This window comes from Antechinus flavipes, chromosome 4 (genome assembly GCF_016432865.1).
Source record: "Antechinus flavipes isolate AdamAnt ecotype Samford, QLD, Australia chromosome 4, AdamAnt_v2, whole genome shotgun sequence".
Taxonomy (NCBI): domain Eukaryota; kingdom Metazoa; phylum Chordata; class Mammalia; order Dasyuromorphia; family Dasyuridae; genus Antechinus; species Antechinus flavipes.
In genome coordinates, this window is record NC_067401.1 from 195,379,772 (window position 1) to 195,399,390 (window position 19,619).

At 38.9% G+C, this 19,619-nt stretch overlaps 1 protein-coding gene across 7 annotated transcripts in view; it reads left to right on the forward strand.

The window, feature by feature from the left end:
- BRPF3 (bromodomain and PHD finger containing 3) overlaps positions 1-16,450 on the forward strand; it is a 33,634-nt gene extending 17,184 nt beyond the window's left edge. For 5 of the 7 annotated variants that reach the window (XM_051996548.1, XM_051996549.1, XM_051996550.1 and 2 more), the window contains 6 exons: positions 200-304; positions 935-1,028; positions 8,111-8,208; positions 10,297-10,394; positions 12,879-13,033; positions 14,008-16,450. In XM_051996548.1, coding sequence (XP_051852508.1) covers positions 200-304; positions 935-1,028; positions 8,111-8,208; positions 10,297-10,394; positions 12,879-13,033; positions 14,008-14,191 — 734 coding nt within the window. In that variant the 3' untranslated portion in view covers positions 14,192-16,450. The remainder of the gene's footprint in view (positions 1-199; positions 305-934; positions 1,029-8,110; positions 8,209-10,296; positions 10,395-12,878; positions 13,034-14,007) is intronic. The other 2 variants (XM_051996551.1, XM_051996552.1) reach the window with 1 other exon arrangement.
- Positions 16,451-19,619: the final 3,169 nt, after the last annotated feature.

Genomic DNA, 19,619 nt, shown 5'->3' on the forward strand with positions numbered 1-19,619 from the left:
ATGCCTGTTCATTGCATAGTCCCTGAATTTACTTTGGGACTCTGTTATCAAACAATTGAGCCACTGAGATCAGGAAAGTGATCTGGTATGACTTGAGAAAGTTTTCAATTCCTCCTAAAGAGCTCCTTGCTATAAATAGATCTCTTCTCATTTACTTAATCAGATTCCTACAAGATAAGGTATTCTTTCTGTTTCACAGATGGGGGAGCCAAGATTGAGAGAAGAGGGGAAGGGACTCAACCATCATATGAGTTGCCAGAACTGGGATTAGAACTCGGAAATTCTGGCTTTCATTCCAGCACAGGTGCATTATAAGTATAGTATGAGACATTTAGTTTTTGTTGACACCTTTCTATGTCTTTCTAACTTTGCTGCATATTTCAGGGCTGTTCTTTTTTTAGTTTCTAATTCCTGATTTCCCCTCTCCCAAAAGAAGGACAACTGCCTATTTCAAGCAGTATGTTGTATAGGGGTGTGAATGTTCATTTAAAACAAGGAAAGTGGGGTCCCAGAAGGACAGAGAAAGCTCTCTGATGACCATCTAGTCTTCAAATGAGAAGAAAAATTTGGACTCATGTGAAAATTATGAGGGTGGGAAGGCTTCAGTTTTTTGCCTTTGCATTCAAATGTTGGCCTATATAGAGTGTGTTCATCTCTTTAAAGTGAAATGTATGTACGTAAATATTTCAGGGGAAGAAATGAGAATTCTTTTTTATTAGTCAAAACCCATTAGCCTTTAAAAAAAAATTCACCTTGCCAATATATATTCAGTCATTGACATAGTAAAGCCCTGGCCAGTAAACTATTTGAATAGCTGCTACCATCTCCCTCCACTCTGCCCTAAACTAGTGGTGTGTGTTGGGAATTTTAATTTATGCACCATAGCTCACTGTGTGTTTGTGTGTGTATGTGTGTGTGTGTCCGTCCTTGGCAGGAGTCACCAACGGCTTTGGGAAGCACACAGAAAGTGGGTCTGATTCAGAATGTAGTTCTGGTCTTGGTGGTGGCCTGGCATTTGAAACTTGCAGGTAAGGACTTCAATTCCTAAATCCTCATCTTTTTGTTTATTCTTGTCCCTTCCCTTTAGCTTCTGTACAATAACAGATTGATTTTCCATTATGGTTTTCATTTGTTTTATTTGTTTGTTTGGTTTTGGTTTCTTTTCTCCTTGGTTCTTATTTTTAGGGCCAAGAAGATTGTAACTTCATGGGTGTATCCATGGTCTTAAAGACTTTGGTCCCTGTGGCTTCAGGCCACTTTTCTGGCAAGGGAAAGTAGAAAAGTATGGTAATAATAACTGACCAAGAGCAAAGTGGACAAAATAACATTTCAGTCAAATGGAGGGCACACATTCAAAACAGAAAACTGGATTGCCTGGAAGATGGCTTCTTTCTTCTTTACACTTCAAACCTTCTCCCCACCTGCTGGCAGAAGGGTGATGGTCTTTGAAGAATGAAAGCTGTTAGTCAGAAAGGATGCTTATAAGGACTTTTGAACTATCTTTCAAAGGTCTCAAGCTTCTCTGTTTTTTGTTTTGGCTTGTTTTGGTTTGTTTTTACTAAACTTGAAGGAACCTTATTAGATATTATGTAGTTCTTGGACTCAGAAATGAAGTTTTTTTTCCCCAGGTTTACACAGGTAATAAATAACCAACATGAGAATAATCAATAAATAATCCAGTTAGACCCAGACCTTCTGATTCTAAATCCAGTGCTCAAATGTATAAGTAGAAATGATGGATATTTTTCATGATGGAAAAAACTCTTACTATTAGTCATTAAGGTTTCAAAGTGTTTTCTAACTCTGAGTTTCTCTAGGTCTTTATTGACTATCTGTTGTATAACTGGTGCTGAACAAAGCACAAGGAGAAAGGGAAGTAGGAGAGAATAATAAATCAGGAAGGAAGAGACTTCCAGAATTAATCTCGTCATTTCTCCCTTTGATTACAGAGTGGTATATAGATAACAAAATCCTGCGTTTGAAATATTAAGGCAGAGACCACCTTCCTTGTTTTCAGCCTGGGTTCCCTTTGATACTAAGAACTGTACCGACTATTGGGCTTCCTTCCACAGTAGAATTTCTGAGTTCAGAGAGATTAAAGAACTTTAGTGATTTTTTTTTAAAGCTATCTGAAGATCATTAAAGGGCAGCTAGATGGTGGAGTGAGTTGAGTGCTAGGCCTGGAGTCAGGAACACTTACTCTATGAGTTCATATCTGGCCTAAGACACTTATGAGCAGTGTGATCCTGGCAAGTCACTTCATTCTGCCTCAGTTTCCTCATCTATAAACTGAGCTGAAGAAGAAAATGGCAAACCACTCCAGTATCTCTGCCAAGAAAACCCCAAATGGGGTCATGAAAAGTCAGACACAAATAAAAAATGAACAACCCTACATAAAAAGAAAGCCTTAGAATGTACTTTAAAATAACATAAACCTAGATTTTACAAAAAAAACTTATTCTTCTGGTGTAACCAAATGAATTGGCAGGCAAAATTTTAAGCTACACTGGACAGATTTTTGTTAATCCCCATGGAAGTTTTTGCTCTGAGTGATTTTTACAATCCCAGTTCTGTCATTATTGCCTGTGTGACCTTGAAAAGCTACTTCCCCTCCCTCGGCCTGAATTTTCTTTAAAATGAGAGGCTTTGACTAGTTTTAAAACTTATGGTCCCATAGTCCTCTTACTAGACTAAGTATCAAGAAAATTATCACCAGTAGTGCAACCACTTAATGATGAATTCATTGACTACAGCAAACAAAAAGACCTAAAGAACACAAAATGACTCTCATCCATGTGGTTCATTATTCTACTTTCTATGGGATACTGACAATGTGCCATTAAAAGAAGCAGAAGAGCCTAAGTATCATAAATTTTACCTTATCTGTAAATGTTAACTATTTGTATTTTAAGTGTGAAGCTTGTTTTAAGATCACAAAATAGACCATAACTGCTGAAAGAACTGAATTATCAAGGTTGCCATTCCAGTTATAATGAAACCCAAAGGCAAAAAAGAAGTTAACAGCTAAATGGAAGCTAATTAGCAAGTATTTTTTAATGTATCTTCTATGTACTAGGCATTGTACTAGGTACTGAGGAAACAGATACAAAAAGCAAATAGTCCATAAAGGACTTTATCTACTAGGCTGACTCATAGGTTCTTCTTGGCAAGGCAAATAAATTGTTAAGGCAATTATGGGAAAATTGGTTTATTGTGTACCTAAGGGCTACAAAAATTGTAATTTTTTTTTTTTTTTTTTAGAAAATTTGGTCATCTCATTGCATTGTCCATGAAAAGCATTTGCAAAAAGGTCACCATATAACTAATTGTAGCTTAGGTAAACCAGCCAATTAAATAAACATATCCAGGGTATTCCCAAAGTTTTTTAATTTTTAGTAGTTTAAAATTCCATTGAAACGTTAGAGACACCCTTTATGAATATTTTGTGATTTCAGTGCAATCAGGAGAAGCATGGTGAAAAATAATTAGGGAAAAAAAATAGTTCAAGGAATAAAACAAAGAGTCCAAAGATTTTATTGACAGAAACCTCATGTGCATGAAGAGAGAAATGGAAGACTCTGGACATGATGTATATACAAAATAACCTTACTGAAAATGAAAAGATCAGTTAAGCACCTGGTTGCTGATTTGGAATCTCCATGTTTCAAATCTGTTACCCCTGTAATTAGACCAGCAACTTGTTAAGAGTAAAGTTCAAAACTAGTACCAAACTAAAAAAAGGACTAAAAATAAGATATGGTATGCCATTGATTCAAATCTAACATGACCTACTTACACTGGCATCAAGAAATGGGAAATACATAAAAGAACAGAGACACTCTGGAGACCCAAAAGAGCCTTATAAATTACATCAGCCTTACTTTAATTATTTAATTAATTTTGCCTCTTTGCTAAATGGAAAGAGATGGTTGTCAAGGATATCACCAATTTCTAAACTCATTTGTAAAATTTAATAGAGGAAAGGATAGTGAATTTATTAAAAATATCAGCTTATAAAAAAGAAGAATTAGAAGAGTAAACAACTTTTCAAAAAGTTGAAACAAAGAGACCAAATTAGTTTCAATCACTTAAAGGACATATGAGGATGAAACTGAAAGGGCAACAAACAGATGAAAAATGGGAAAGCTCTTAAAAGATTTTAAACTTTTCTCCATTAATAATCAGATTAAGTAATCAGAAATCACCTCCATGATATTTGTTAAATGGGATTAGGAATCCTAATCTCAGTTTCATTTAGGAAAATGAAATAACAAATTTCTTAGAATATAAATAATTAGATTAGAAAATTCTTTTTGTTTCTATGGTTGTGATAGCCCTTAAGAAAGAATTAAATGTCCCTGTACTAATTGCATAAACTGTGAGGTAGACCTAGTTCTTTATTCCTCATGTAGGGTATTTTTTGTCCATAAGACACATGAAAAACAATTTTCTATTCTGGATAGAAATTAATGAGTATTACATTTGGTTTGAAAATACAACAGTTTTTAAGCCTCTTTAAAAAAAAAATAAAACATGCAGACAAGTTGTACTTCCTCTTCCTGTTTTGTTACATGGATTAGCAAAACTAAATACTGAGAACCTAGATCACAACTATTCTCAGTTTAGAGAATTCATGATGAACATCATGCAACTCATCTTCCTATCAAAGACCTCCCAGAAGTTCTGGGATGTCTGGTTACTTTCTTCAGCATTTGTTCTAAAAGACCTCACTTTATAGTTTTGGTCTTAAGCCTCTTTTGTCAGGAATCTCTCAATGACAGTAACATTCTAACGAATGAATTAAACACTTATTACTATGTGCAAAACATTGTTTAGCATGGGGGACACAAATATAAAATTTACAGGAGCTCACATTCTAATGGAGAAAAGACTCATGGAAGTTTCAGGTGCAAGTCAGTTGGAAAAGTTCCCTACTTGAGGATGCAGCAGCAAAGCAGATGGTGTTGCCTTTTCTTTAATGTGATTTTGTTATAAAATCAGGAAGTGTTGCTGTTGAACCATTTGATGGTGCTAAAGACTTTAGTGACAGAACTTTCTTTTTGGGATCTTCCAAGAGCAATTGCTAGGTTGCATCTCCAAAGGAATGTCTTCCTAGCATGACTTTGAGCACTGAGCCATTAGTGCCCAAATAGCGTTGACATTTCCAAGGTTCTTGAAATCAGGGTTCTGGATCAACTCCATTAGGGTTTGAGGGGTGAAGGTGAATTGACCTGCTTGGCCCATCTGCCTCCTATATCTCTTTCATTTGCCTTGTTATTTTAGCTGTGTTCACATACCTACATATTGTGTGGCGGTTAGTTGACCCTGGATAGAGATGGCTGGTGCCTTCTTCACAGAGTTGCCTTCCCAGTAGGGTTTATGGAGATGCTGGGTACTCCCAAGTTTCTTTGCTTTGTATACCTTTTGCTGATGGGGTAGTCAGCAGTTGTGGGTGAAGTGACTTTACCTTTACCTTGTTGTTCATGAAGCTTTCTCTTCTCTTGCCATTCAGATTCTGCTGCCTACGGGGTCTTGCCTTGTGTGCTCTTATGTATATCTCTTAAATTGCAGTTTTCCTGTCCTTAAGCCTTATTCCTGAGTTGATTATTTTCACTTTTCCACTTAGAGAATGATTTTTTTCCATTTATCTATGTTAGTAGTAGCTTGATTCTTGCAAGTGCTGCTATAATACTCTTCTATGCCTTAAGGAAAGTCATGAATATAGATTATGCAAAAAACAAAACTCTACTTAGGAATCTGGAATAAATTAAAGAAAGAAAAATATCTTTTTTTCCATATAAAATATAGATTCCTAGGGAAGATACACTATTCACAGAAGTTCTGCAATACTGGGTTGCTGTGTGAAATGTTTGGAACCAGCTCATATTCTATTTCTTCATTCTGAAAATCTATTTAATATGTTTTCCTTGTTTAGAGGACATAACAAATGTGAAACTTATAAGAATAGTTATTTTTGTGTGTGTGAAAATTGAAATCTTAACCAAAAATCTAAGAAACAATTCTGTGCACATTTTATATACATATAAAAATGTATATGTTTAATATATAATATTATGTATATATGCAAAATTTCCTGTGTGTGTGAGCATATGTATGTATGTGTTGTATAGACACTGTACTTGGAAAATTAGTTGGGTCCAGAATTGAAGAAGATTGCCTTTGGGGAATTGCAAAGTTTTTTTTTTTTTGGTTTTTTTTTTGTTTTTAATGACTCAAGGCTCTCCCTGAAACCAAAGCCCGTCTTTTTAATCCCAGTATTCTTTCAATGATAAGGTATGTCTGTGGGTCAGATTATACAAACTGAAGAATCCAAGTTGAAGCACAGTGTAACCATCACTGTTTGTATGACTTTGGGGTACACACTCCATTACCAGTGAAGAAATGTGCAAGAGAAGTGACATAAAAGATAACATTGAGGGGTAACTGATCATTAACTTATATGCTTAGTTGGTATCCACATGATGTCAGAGATATAGGGCAAGATGCCAGGTTTGCTGAATGGACTCTCTGGATGACTTGGAATAGAATGTATCTAAAAATAACATATGATGGGTTAGCAAGAATAAGTTGTGTCTTTGTAGATGGAGGGAATATCCATATAAGGAGATTACAGATCTACCACAATATCTAAGTTGTCCTCTTCTGATAAATAAAACATGTGAAAGTGATAGTTGAGAGTTTGGGTGTTTAGAATGGCTGTTTTATGTGTCTTTCTGGGCGGGTTTTTACTGAACTATCATTTTACTTGGTTCTATTTGCAAGGTGATTATAAGGATGCAGTCTGATTATGGGACAGAAGTTTTTTGGCACATGAAGCAAATTGGTCTTAGTTTTAATGTAAACAACAAATCCTAGTCCTTGAAGGATTCTGATTCATTTTAATAAATAATATAGTGAGCATTTATAATTTTAAGATTTGCAAAGCATTTTATAAATATTCTCTCTTTTAATCCACACAATAACCCTGGGAAGGTAGATGTGATTATTATCGTCATTTGACAGATTGAGGTAGGCAGATCAAATGACTTGCCTAGGATCACACAATTTAAGTGTATGGGACAGAACTTGAACTCAGGACTTTCGTACTCCAGATGCATCAGTATCTCTGCTACACCACTTGTCTACAATGCATTTACTTTGTTATTGCTTAAATATCTTATGTAAAATCATAGCTGAAAAGAATCTTAGAAGTTAGGAATATCAAAGCTCTCATTTTTACAGATCAGACAAGTGGCCTAAAAATGGAAAATGATTTGCTTGTTTTAGCTATAGCTAAAGGAAAGTGGTTGGCATGAAATTCGAATCCTCAGATCTCTTGACTCAAAATCCAATGCTTTTTTCATTATTCCATATTGCCTCTTAGTTAAGAGGCATTCTGGGTAAGTTGATATTTAGCATTTTCCCAAGAACCCTTATTTTTATCTTTCTTTCTTTCTTTTTTTTTTTTTTTTTTTTTTTTTTTTGCTGAGGCAATTGGGATTAAATGACTTGCCTAGGGTCGCACAGCTAGGAAGTATTAAGTGTTTGAGGTCAGATTTGAACTCAGGTCCTCCTGACTAAAGGGCTGGTGCTCTATCAACTGTACTACCTACCTGCCACCTTTTAATCTATTTTGTTAACCTGCTTTTTTAACTTTAAAAGAGCCAGTCTTTCCTTTGTTTATTAAAGCAGAATGTCTCTTTAATTTCTTTTTTGAGATCTGAAAACTTACCTATACTTTATTTTCATCCATTGTTGAACAGAAAATAATTTGAATAGTAACAATTCTAATTAGTCTGTAAGAACAATGAGAGTTTAGGATGGGAAACTAGAAGAGGCTATGGAATCATCATCTTTTCATTTATTTGGGAAAGGTTTTGTGTGTGGCTTGTCTAGAGACTGAGGAGTGAATACAATTATTTCTTGAAGTTCCTTCCAGGTACAGAGCTTCTTGTTTTGGATTTTCATGACTTTAGGCATATCAGCCATCCAGCAATTTTCTTGCCTTTCAGTGTATATGGAAGTATGGAAGATTGAAATACATTAAGGAATTTCACCTAAATTGTTGGTTTGTCATGGTTTTGTTTGCGCTTTGTTTTCGTCTGCACAGTGGTCTGACTCCTCCTAAAAGAAGCCGTGGGAAACCAGCTCTTTCTCGAGTCCCTTTTCTGGAAGGTGTGAATGGAGATTCAGACTACAGCAGCTCAGGTGAGACTAATGGTTTGAACTAGCTCTGAGGAATCAGCTGCTGTGTTAGTGGGCTTTTCTGAAGAAAATCAGCCACCTGAACTTTATTCTTTGTCCATTTTGGAGAGAAGTATCTTTAGTCCCAGCTCACTGCAGTATACTAACTCTCCAGCTCTTCATGATTTATGTCATTATCTCCAAATTAAATTTTAGACAGTGCTTTCAACTCCTTCCTTAACTTTAGGTCTCTCCTAACTGCCACATGTTTGTTTTTTTTTTCCCTGAGGCAGTTGGGGTTAAGTGACTTGCCCAGGGTCACAGAGCTAGGAAGTGTTAAGTGTCTGAGGTCAGATTTGAACTCAAATCCTCCTGACTTGGGGCTGATGCTCTATCCACTGTGCCACCTACCTCTGGGTACCACATTAAGAGGACATTTTACAAAGTAGAGCTCTTCAGAGAAGGAAAACCAAAATGCTGAGGGTTCTGAAAATTATGAGAAGTTGAATAAACTGATGTTTAACTTGGAAAAGATAAGCCTACACTCAGGGAAAGAACTCTGGGAGATGACTATGAACCACTACATAGAAATTCCCAATCCCTCTATTTTTGTCTGCCTGCATTTTTGATTTCCTTCACAGGCTAATTGTACACTATTTCAAAGTCTGACTCTTTATACAGCAAAATAACTGTTTGGACATGTATACATATGTTGTATTTAACTTATACTTTAACATATTTAACATGTATTGGTCAACCTGCCATCTGGGGCAGGGGGTGGGGGGAAAGAGGAGAAAAAGTTGGAACAAAAGGATTTGCAACTGTCAATGCTGAAAAATTACCTATGCATATATTTGTAAATAAAAAGCTATAATTAAAAAAAAAAAAGATAAGATAAGCCTTAGGTGGGGATTACAGTTTGCAATGTTAAAATATTTGATAATTTGTCACATCAAAGACTTAAGTTAATCTACTTGGTCCCAAAGAACAGAAGTAGGACCAATAGTGGATATTGCAGGAAAGGCTGGTTTTAGTTTGACATAGAAAGTACCTATTAAGAATTAGTGGTTCCTAAAAGAACTGAATTGCCCTGGCATGTAGTTCCTATCACAAGAGCTGTTGCTTTAGGGAAAGGTTGCTTTCATTGATTCCTAAGGTCCTTCCTACTCCATCAGTTTTTAATTCTGTCAAAACTTTTTAAGCAAGCCCCTCAAAAAGAATAAAAATGGTTAGGTTTGCATGTCCCCCTTACCCTAAAGCCCAAGAGGTGAGGAAGAGAAACCACAAAGATAAAAAAAATGATCTTCTGGAGCTTTGTTCCATTTCTCTGTTGAGTATGAACCTGCACTGCTCATAGAAATGGAAGATGAGAAAAAACTGTCTTTTCCACATGTGATATTTCCACATGTGGTATTGCATTGCCCTAGCCTAATGTAAGTTAATCAAAGCAGTCATTTACTTTCTTTGGGGTTTCTTTTCCAACAGCCTGATGCCAGTTTATACTGACAGTATGTACAAATAATGTACAGCAAGACTTGGCAGTAAGGTCTTTAGGGCTGTCTCTAAAGATACAAACACTAACCTCTGACTTGCTTGGCCAGAGCCTACCTTGCAGCCATCACCTAAATTATAGGTTTTACTCTTAGGAGATGGGCAGGGTGTTGCCAACCAAGAGTCCTTTTGCAAGTCATGTTGGTGCCTTCTACACAGGCTATCTCCTGGTAACACCCAGCCACTGCTGTGAATACTTTGCAGATAAAGAGGTGCTGAGCCATGATGGGGATCTAGACTGGGATCACAGAATAGGGGGAATAGAGAGGTTATTTTAACTTTTCCAGCAAGCCTTTTCTTTTCCCTGCAGTGGTGAAACAACTAAATCCTCCCTGGTCAATGGAGGCACCTTTGTGAGTGGTTTACTAAATGGGCTGTGTTTCAGACTTTAAAGGAATTTCTTTTAGTCAAGAATTTCAGGGGAGGGTAGAAATTTTACTTGGAAACTCCTAAGCTGTATGGGCCACTTTAGGGATTGGATGTGGGATAGTAAGTACGTAATCTGAGCATGTCATTTTGAGTAAATTGTCTCTTTCCCTTCTCTTCAACCCCACCCCCCAGGCAGAAGCCTTCTGTTGCCCTTGGAAGATAACACAGACCTGGAGCCCCTGGAGCTGGTGTGGGCTAAGTGTCGAGGCTATCCTTCCTACCCTGCCTTGGTGAGTCATTGACCCAGGCTCTTTTTACTCTTGAGTTTGTATCTCATAAAAACAACTGTGACTTGGTCATATGATCACCAAAGAAAGCTTATACTCCAGTCAGGAGAGCCTCATACCCTTAAAGTGTCCATTTTGGGACACTTGTGAAACAAACTCAGAGGCCTTTGTGTTTCACTGTGCTCTGCTCCCTGCTCAACATACTAATCTCTTCCATGTTCTTCATGATTCAAAGCTCTTTCACAATAGTTGTTCTGAGTTGATCTGCATCAGCAATACTGGGAATTAAATAGAGCTGATGAAGAAACAGGTGTTTTCAGATCTACTTTGATCTACTTTGAATATTTCAAAGCAAGGGTGGCCAAGGCAGTATCAAATCCTCTAATACTTAGCTTAGTGTCTGGCACATATTAGGCACTTAACCAATGTGGATCGATTGATTGACTTCTAATCCAGACTCCTCTAACTACAGAGCCAAGCCTGGAATAAGAATATTTAGAATATTTGCCAGGTAACAGAATCATTATTTTGTATCTATTGTTACTACTGTGACTCTTAGGGGATCCAGGGTTAGAGGATAGTGAGATATGTGCAAGGCTGAACAGAGCTCAGAGCCAAAGGAAGGTCTTAACATAAGACTTCCATAACTTGTGACATTTAAAAAATAGGCTTGAAGGCTAATGACTTCATGAAAGATGAAAGAGTTAGTATAATACTTCTTTAAAAGCTTGAAAAGACAACATAACAATAGCAGATTTTCTCTCTTATTACTTAGGACAGATTTTTGAGTTACCATTTTCAAGTTCTGTTAAGTCCCAAGTGCAAACCAGAGTGCAGAACACACCTCATCTGATATTGAATGAGGACAAAATATGTGAGGACTTTTTATATAAACCAATAATCTTAATTATGTCCTGTCATTTGGAGTCTGCACGTGTTGGGGCTTAGTTGATTGCTCTATAGCCAGGAGAGCATGGCTTGGACTAAACACCCAGATATCCTCCTGAGTAATTTTTATCCTTTTCCTCTTATGGGAGGCTTTATCAGTTTTCAGGTCTTTATCTTAAGAAGAATATAGAGAACGTGGGAAAAAATCCAGACTTGAGTAAGGAGCAATTTATAAGAAAATATTAGTCTCTGGAGCTTTTCTCAGTCAGGTTATTCAAGTCCCTATGGGCTTATTGTATAGAGAATAATGGCCAGCTGTTCTCAGTCTCTGGAAGCTGAACAGTGAGTGAGGAGGAAGTGGCGGCAGCAGTGGAGTGAGAACAGCTTGAAAGGAAGAGATTGGGAGGTCTGGTTCTGTCACTAACTAGTTGTATGACAAGGCCATCACCTCACATTAGCTGTCTGAGTCTCCATTTAGTCATCTGTTAAATGGGGAGCTGTTTTAAAGTAAATTAAAAAAACACAATACATGTGAGAGAGCCTTGAGATGTGGAAAGACACCAAACAAATCTAAAGGATTATTACTATAAAGATGCTAGAATTAGGATTAGGATCACTAGAGTGAAGCGCTTTTAAGAGTGTGATTGATGGGGAAGTGGAAAGGATATCTCTTATGTTCAGGGCTCTTTCTTAGACATTGGGATATGAAAACAAAAATAAAAAATCTCCGTCCTTGAGGAGGATCTTGCATTATATTATGTTGGTGGAATTTCCAGACTCATTTTTATGAATTAATTCTGTTATTAATAACCTTTTTTCTGTTAGCCTTCTGATCCTCAGCCTTGTAAACTGGGTCTTCTGTGTAAAATCCATTTTTGGAGCTCCAAAGGTCTTCTTTTGTCCATAACATTATTCTAGCCAAGATTGTTGAGGTTGTTGAGGTCAAAGCAATTGAGACCCTTAACAGGAAAAACTGGGACACACAGATGTAGGTAATTATGTTGTAACTATATGAAATACATTTCTCATGGTAGCATAACCTCTGTTGTGGCATTAACCCTTTATCTCCTGCCACATGGCTACCCACTTTTGCAACATCTTTATGTGTCTGAGATGTCTCAATTCACAGAATGCATCTGAAATGAATTGTGATAGCTTAAGAGGAAAAAAGGACAAAAGAAGAGACTGGTCCTGACTCTTTTTCCAAATGAATATAAGAAATGAATAGGATAATTTATTTACCTCGTATCATCAAGAGCAGTTTCATTCAGTTATGAGCCCCCACATTAAGAAATTTCCCCAGATTTCCTCAAATTATATTGTATGTACATCTCAGGAAGCAGGCTTGTGCCCAAGATCAAGGGAGATTAATGAACATTCTAAAAGGGAATTTGTTCAGAATTCCTCTCTAGGATAATGAGAAACAGGGCAGATAAAGTCTTAAAGCCTCTGTAAAGGTGGGCATGTGGACAGAGGTTGAGACTCTTTAAAAGGGCAGCTTTGGAGGTGAACAGTTAAGAGCTTCATCCCTTGTATAAGAAGACTTGCTGATTCCATTTCTCTTCTTACTGGGGTGGCATTTGTTCTTTGTTTCTTCAGATTATTGATCCCAAGATGCCCCGTGAGGGCCTCCTGCACAATGGTGTGCCTATTCCTGTCCCGCCCCTGGATGTGCTAAAGCTGGGGGAGCAGAAGCAAGTGGAGGCTGGAGAGAAACTCTTCCTTGTTCTCTTCTTTGACAACAAACGTACCTGGTGAGTGGCCATTCATAGCCTTCTGTTTCTTCCTTCTTGAGTAAATTTTCCCTACATCTTTTCCCCTGACACTTGATTTCCAGAGAGATAAGATTGTTAAATCAGCTAGCTAAGTGCCTTAGACAGTTTGAAATTAAGTCTGGAGGCTTCCCATGGGGTATTGCTTATGGACCTAGATGACCTTTTCTCAGCTTTTGGAAACTGGCGTAGTAATAATGATCTGAGCGGTCAGTCTCTGTCCTATTCACATTGTTTTAGTAACTAGGAGAGCAGGAGAGGGGCTGTGAGCTGACTCTGTATGAGCAGCTTAGATTGTTTTTGGTATTAGCTGAAAGTGCCATCTTGCTGATCTTTTGACAATGGAGTTCCTTTGTTGCTTGAGTTACCTGATTCCTGCAGTGTTGTGGAGTCCACTTGCTGGGACCGAGCCCTTGGATGGCTCTGCTTGTCAGAACAAGGAAAACGGGACTCTTCAGCTGGCTAGGCCTAATTAGATGGGTCTCTGGGTCTGGGCATTAACTTCAACCAGATCTAATCCACTAATGGCCCTGGGAACAAGCTGGGTTCTATTGTCTCCAGCCTCATACCAGTGGACACATTGCTCATCACTCTGGCTATTTTTTCTTTGTTTTTATTTGGTTTTGAAAACCTTCTAAGATAGCCTTCAGGGTTTTCCATCTTAGTCAGAGTTCTGTCTCTTCCTGTCCCTCATCCTTTTGTTCTCCCACTGGCTTTGTGGAGTTTAACTTCTCTGTTCTGCTTTTCTGGAATTAGGGCTCTAGTTAGAAATGATATGAGGAATATAAAGGGAGATGACTCAAAGACTAAGCTTTGAGGGCCATGGGAGCACTGGTAAAGATAATTCAGAGTAATGCCCTTCCAAATTAAAAATAGTTAAATATATATATATCAAGGTACCTATTTATGACCTGGGCTTCCGGATAAGCAGGGTTGGTCTTATGTTTGGGTTGCAGGCAGTGGCTTCCTCGGGACAAAGTCCTCCCCCTCGGAGTAGAAGATACCGTGGACAAATTGAAGATGCTGGAGGGACGCAAGACAAGCATTCGCAAGTCTGTGCAAGTGGCCTATGACCGTGCCATGATCCACTTAAGCCGGGTTCGGGGCCACCATCCTTTTGTCACTTCTGGCTACTTGTAAAGGAGTGGGATGTGGCCTGCCTGCCTTTGCTTCTGATCCTGGAGTGAGGAACCCTCCCCTCCCCATGATGGGACGAATGGCAGACAGCCTCTCCCTGGTGCTGTGGAGGATAGGGGGCTGTAGCCTGAAGAGTCCATGGGGAAAGTCCTGTTGTAGACAACAGCATGACTCCCATGGTCGGCCCTATCATGTGCCAAAAATTCCTAGCTGAGCTCCTTCAGAGAATATTTTTACTGAAGAGCCAGTTAGAGGCAGGGACAGAAGCTGGATGTGGGCCCTGCTGGGGAGATAAACCTGCTATGGAGGATGGCTCCTGCACTTGATTCCCAAGGGGTTGCTACCATCACTATCCCCACTTGACACCTCGGATTGGGCAAGGACCTGACCTTGAACCCAGAGGTGCTGTAGATACACTAGGGTCCCATGGAGAATCTTGCTGAGCCCCGCTTGTGCATCCCCTCTGCTGCTCGCTATCACTTGTTCTGTAAGATTTCCTCTTCTCCCTTTTTCTTCTGTCACTTGCACACATTTTTGCTCCTTTGCTTACTCTTGTGCCAAATTGTTAGAAATTATCACCAACTAAATTATTTTTAAAGTCCCAGTTTCCATATAGATCTGGCTGCTCTAAAGAGCAGAATCACTAGGTGAGACTATCAAGAAGACCAGGATAGAAGCTAGCAAAACATCTGTAATGTCAATCTCCAGGAAAACCTAGAATCAGGAAATAGACATATTGTCTCTGGGTTAGACTTCATTATTTTGGCCCCTAGGTGTACAGGTGTCTTAGCATCCTGTGAGGTTTTTTCTCTTGGGGTAGCTAAGGTTACACAACGTTAATACAAGATTGCAGTGATAGACTTCTCCACTTTCTAACTTTATGGCTGAAGAACAGCATGATAGGGAAGAATGTTCTCTTGGTAGACACTGGATGTCATTAGCATTTTAAAGTTTCTTGTTTCTCTCTGGCTGTATCTGTCCTAATACTCTTCTCCTTTCCCTAGTCACTTCTTTCCTCTCTTTTCACAAACTTCATCCTCCATTGTGGATAGGGTCCCTGCTTGCTGGGCCCTCGAGTTGTGCCAGCAGTACCTCTTGTCCCTCTTCTGATCTTCACAGCCTTGTTCCTCCCTGTTATTCCTGCAGCAGAATCCTCAGGTGAAAGGGAGGATAAAATCCTGCAAAAAAAAGAAAAACAAAACAAAAAACCCTTTCATTTTCAGTGTCTCCCTCAACCCTCTCCCCCCCCCCCCCCCAACTCCTAAAAACTGTGAACTGGGATTGTCAACCACAAGTGTTGATATCTGTTCTCTATCCCCAACCCTCAGTCGTTTTCCCCCTATACTCTAGCACCAAAGTCACAGGGCCTGGTTGCAGATCACCAAGCACTGCGTTGCTTTTTAACCTGTCGTTCTTTTTAATTGTTTTAAATTTTTCATAGGGGAATTTTGGATGAAATGAAATCCTGGGGGAGATCACTGCCATTTCTACTCAGTCAACTTTTTAAAAGGGAAGTAAACAAACAAAATACCCACCCACCACTACTTATATATTTGGGACATGAGCCAGAGTTTAAGGGTAAACCAACAGAACAGGTCTGTGCCATTGAAAGGATGGCTGGGGTTGGGTTTTTTGTAAAATAATAATATAATGCTTAGAGCCGTGTGGATAGGGAAGGACGTGATGTACATAGTTGTAAGATATTGTTCTAAATTATTCAGGCCTATTGTTTCTCTTCTTGAAAGTCCTCCCCCACCCCACCCTTGCCTCAATCCACCTCCCTAACTCCCAATTGTGTGGCTGGGTCTTGTAAACTCACACAGTGAGTGCCATTTTATTGAAAGGAGCCAATGCATTCCCCCAGGTAGTTGATCTGCTGTGGACTTTGTGACCTGTGTCTAAACCTGTGTTTTAAGACCTTGGGGTTTTCTCCCCTGCCCCCATTCTCTGTCTTTCTGTCTCTATCTCTTTTTAAAAATGATATTTTAGAATGGGAATTGGCTCAGATCCTGCTGTGGCACTGAGGCCTGTGCGTCACTGTCGAGTCTGCTGTGAAGAAGCACACGATGCTCTATTTATTGTAGAAAGTGACTTTATTTGCTTTCTAGAATTGTTTATATCAGATGGTATAAGAGAGGTAATTAAAAAAAGAGAAAAATCTATGCTTGTAAAGAAGACAAAAGTTAATTTTACCTACTATAATATGACTGTCTGAAACTTTTTTTCTCCCTGAGAAATAAATGTTCCAATGGACAGCAATAACTGTGTGGTGCTTGTTGCAATTGATGCTTTACCCTGATGTGATATATGGACCCAAATGATGTGATTTAGGAGAACAACTACCCGTTCCAAATGATATGTTTGGGATTTAATACCAAATGATGAGATGGTAGGCACCAAAGGTTGGAGTTCAGTCATGTGAAAAATTCACAATAGCCATTCTTTGGCAAAAGGTAGGTTTATTTAGGAGAAGAGATTGCAGACAAAGTGACAATAAATAAAATGACAAAAATACAATAGACACCAGGAGTGATAAATATAAAATTGGGAGAGCATATAGTTAGCAAGGAAAGAGGTTTTTAAACAATTAACAGTGGAAAAGACAAGCTGTCTCGTGGAACTCAAACCAGGAAAAAGGATGAAAGCTTAGGTATACCGACTAAAAAAAAAAGAATTTAGACCCCCCAGGGATCCTGTTTCCATCTATTTAGATTTCTAGACAACTTTCTCCATCACTGGTTCCTCTAGCCATTGTTCCTTTCCCTGGGTGGCCAGATTGAACCCTGTTGCTTGCTTCTGGAGAAAGGTAGAAGGAAAGACTGATAAAAGTTGCCATTCTTTCCCATAGAGCTCTCCATCCCTCTTTAGTCCTAAGAACCTACAAGAAACAGGTTCTTTGTGCCTTACTCCATGGCCCAAGGTGTCAGTCAAGATGCCTGGTTTCCCATTCAGGGCTTTCAATCTGCTGATGCCTAACCTCATTTGCTTCTAGTGACTGTCTTTTGTTTCTTGTAGTTTATGATTTTCCTCAGGAAATATTTCTTTTCTGAGATCCCACCTCTAGATTGTGATGACTGCGTATTTTAAAATCAACCGGAGTCAGGAATTTGGGTTAAGGGAAAATCTTCAATCTTTATTCTTTTTGAGGTGAAGGGGGATTAGCAATGTGAGTAGCTGCAACAAGACACCAGCTAGCAGTCTCTTTCCACTTCTCTTTCCGCCCCTCTGCCTCCACTCACCAAAATCGTCTTTTCCTATACAACACATCAGGACTTGCACAAAGAGTGGGTGGGGGCCATTTTTTCTCCAAGCATATATATTAATAGAGTATGGTCCCATTACTATTTAGCCTCACGTGCTTGCGACCTTAGTGCATTAACTCAAGCCTCAGCCCATTACATCTCCCGCTTTCTTTTGTTTTAGAACACAGGTGGTCATGCCATCCCTGACTCCTCAGGGAGGTCAGAGGCCCTAAGGGGAGGTGATCACACCCTCCCTGACTTCTCAGGAAAGGAGGTGAAAGCACCAGAAAGGAGATGATCAGGCCCTCCCTGACATCTCAGGAAGGGAGATGAAAAGCACCAAAGGAAAGTGGGGGTTGCTAGCGCGTTTCTGGGCTGAAGGGTCTTATTATGCACTAATCCATTAGCATGGGAGGTATTATGTAAGCACATAGAAATAACCCAGAGGCTATTAGTGATGACCCTCCCCTCAGTCACAGGCTTGATTTGGTGTAACAAACATGAATTGTACACGCAAGTAATGGTATAACAAACAATATAAATCAACATGGTATTGTAAAAGATTGCCAGAAGTCCTAGAAAGAGAGTATGTAAACAGCAGTCACACACACGCCTTCTTCAGCAGCCAAGAGATAGTCCAAAACCAATCTATTGTCCATTGCTTCACATGTCAGGGAATCCAATGATCCCCCCAAGTTTTTTAAGTCCTGCAAAAGTCTTTTTATGTGTTAGGGAATCCAATGATTCCAGTAGATTTTGAAGTCTTATAATAGTCTTATCATTTCTCAGAAAATCTAATGATTCCTGAGGGTTTTCAAGTCTTATGTCACAGAGAATCCAATGATTCCTGAGAGTTTTGAAGTCCAACAATTTTTGATGTCCATGAGTCAAACGCCATAACTGCCACGCTCTTTCAATGGTGAGCACAATCAGCAACAGAATCACCCGATATTTCTTGGGTCTTCTCCTTGGTTTCAAGGGTCTGCTCCGTCTCTCTGTGATGGACAAGGTGAATATGGCTCGTTGGCACCCATCTGATTCCTTCTCCATCTGTAGAGATACAAGCAAACCCTCTCCCCCAAGCAGTTAGCCTATCTGGTCCCTTCCATTCACCACTTTCTGGGTCTCTCCACATCACCTGGCTATTATCTAAAGATAGTGGAGCTGCTCGCACTGGACACTGCCCCTTCTGTCTGCTGGAGCCAGTGCATCTTTGTCAAAAATCAAGAAGTTAATAGTATAAAAGGTTGATTTAGAAGTTCTTTAGGGTTATCTGTGGCTCCCCCTTTCTTTTGTTTTTGGAGGAGCGTCTTAATTTCTCCGTTTCTCCTCTCTACTATTGCCTGTCCTTGAGGATTAAAGGGTATGCCAGTGGTGTGTAAAATCTTATCCTATGCACAAAAGTGGGCAAAATGTTTAGAAGTATATGCAGATCCATTATCATTTTTTATTGCTTATGTCACACCCATGATTGCAAATGCTTGGATAAGGAATTCAGTGACCATTCAGGCAGTCTCTTTTGCTGCTGGTATGGCAAAAGTGAATCCTGAAACGGTGTCTACCACAACATGGATAAAAGACAGGCGACCAAAAGATTTATAATGAGCCACATCCATTTGCCAAATTTCATTGGGTCTCAAACCACGAGGATTCTTCCCTGGAGGAAGCATAGGAGAGTGGAAAGGAAGGCAAGATGTACAGGCTTTTACTATGCTCCTAGCTTCCTCTCTTGTTATTCCAAATTGTAAAGGTAAAGCTCGAGCAGCCTGATGATATTTAGAATGAGATTCTTGGGCTTCTTGGAATAAAGGAGTATTGACCAACATAGTTGGAAGGCTATCTGACTTTGAATTACCATCAAAAATGGGACCTGGAAGTCCACTATAAGAATGGACATGCAAAATATAAATCTTACCTGGATGCTTTCTCACTTCCTCTTGAAGTTCCTTGAAGAGCTGATATATATTAGAGACTGCAAATTTTATTTGGGCTGTGGCAATTCTTTGTACCATACCAACTGAATAGGCAAATCAAATATTATATTTATGTCTCCTGGATAATAAGTAAGAGCTAGAATGATCACATACAATTCATTCTGCTGGTTGGACTGAAGAGTTCTAACTACTCTCTTTGTAGTTAAGTCATGAGAGTATATACCACAAATATTATGTTTGGATGCATCTGTAAAG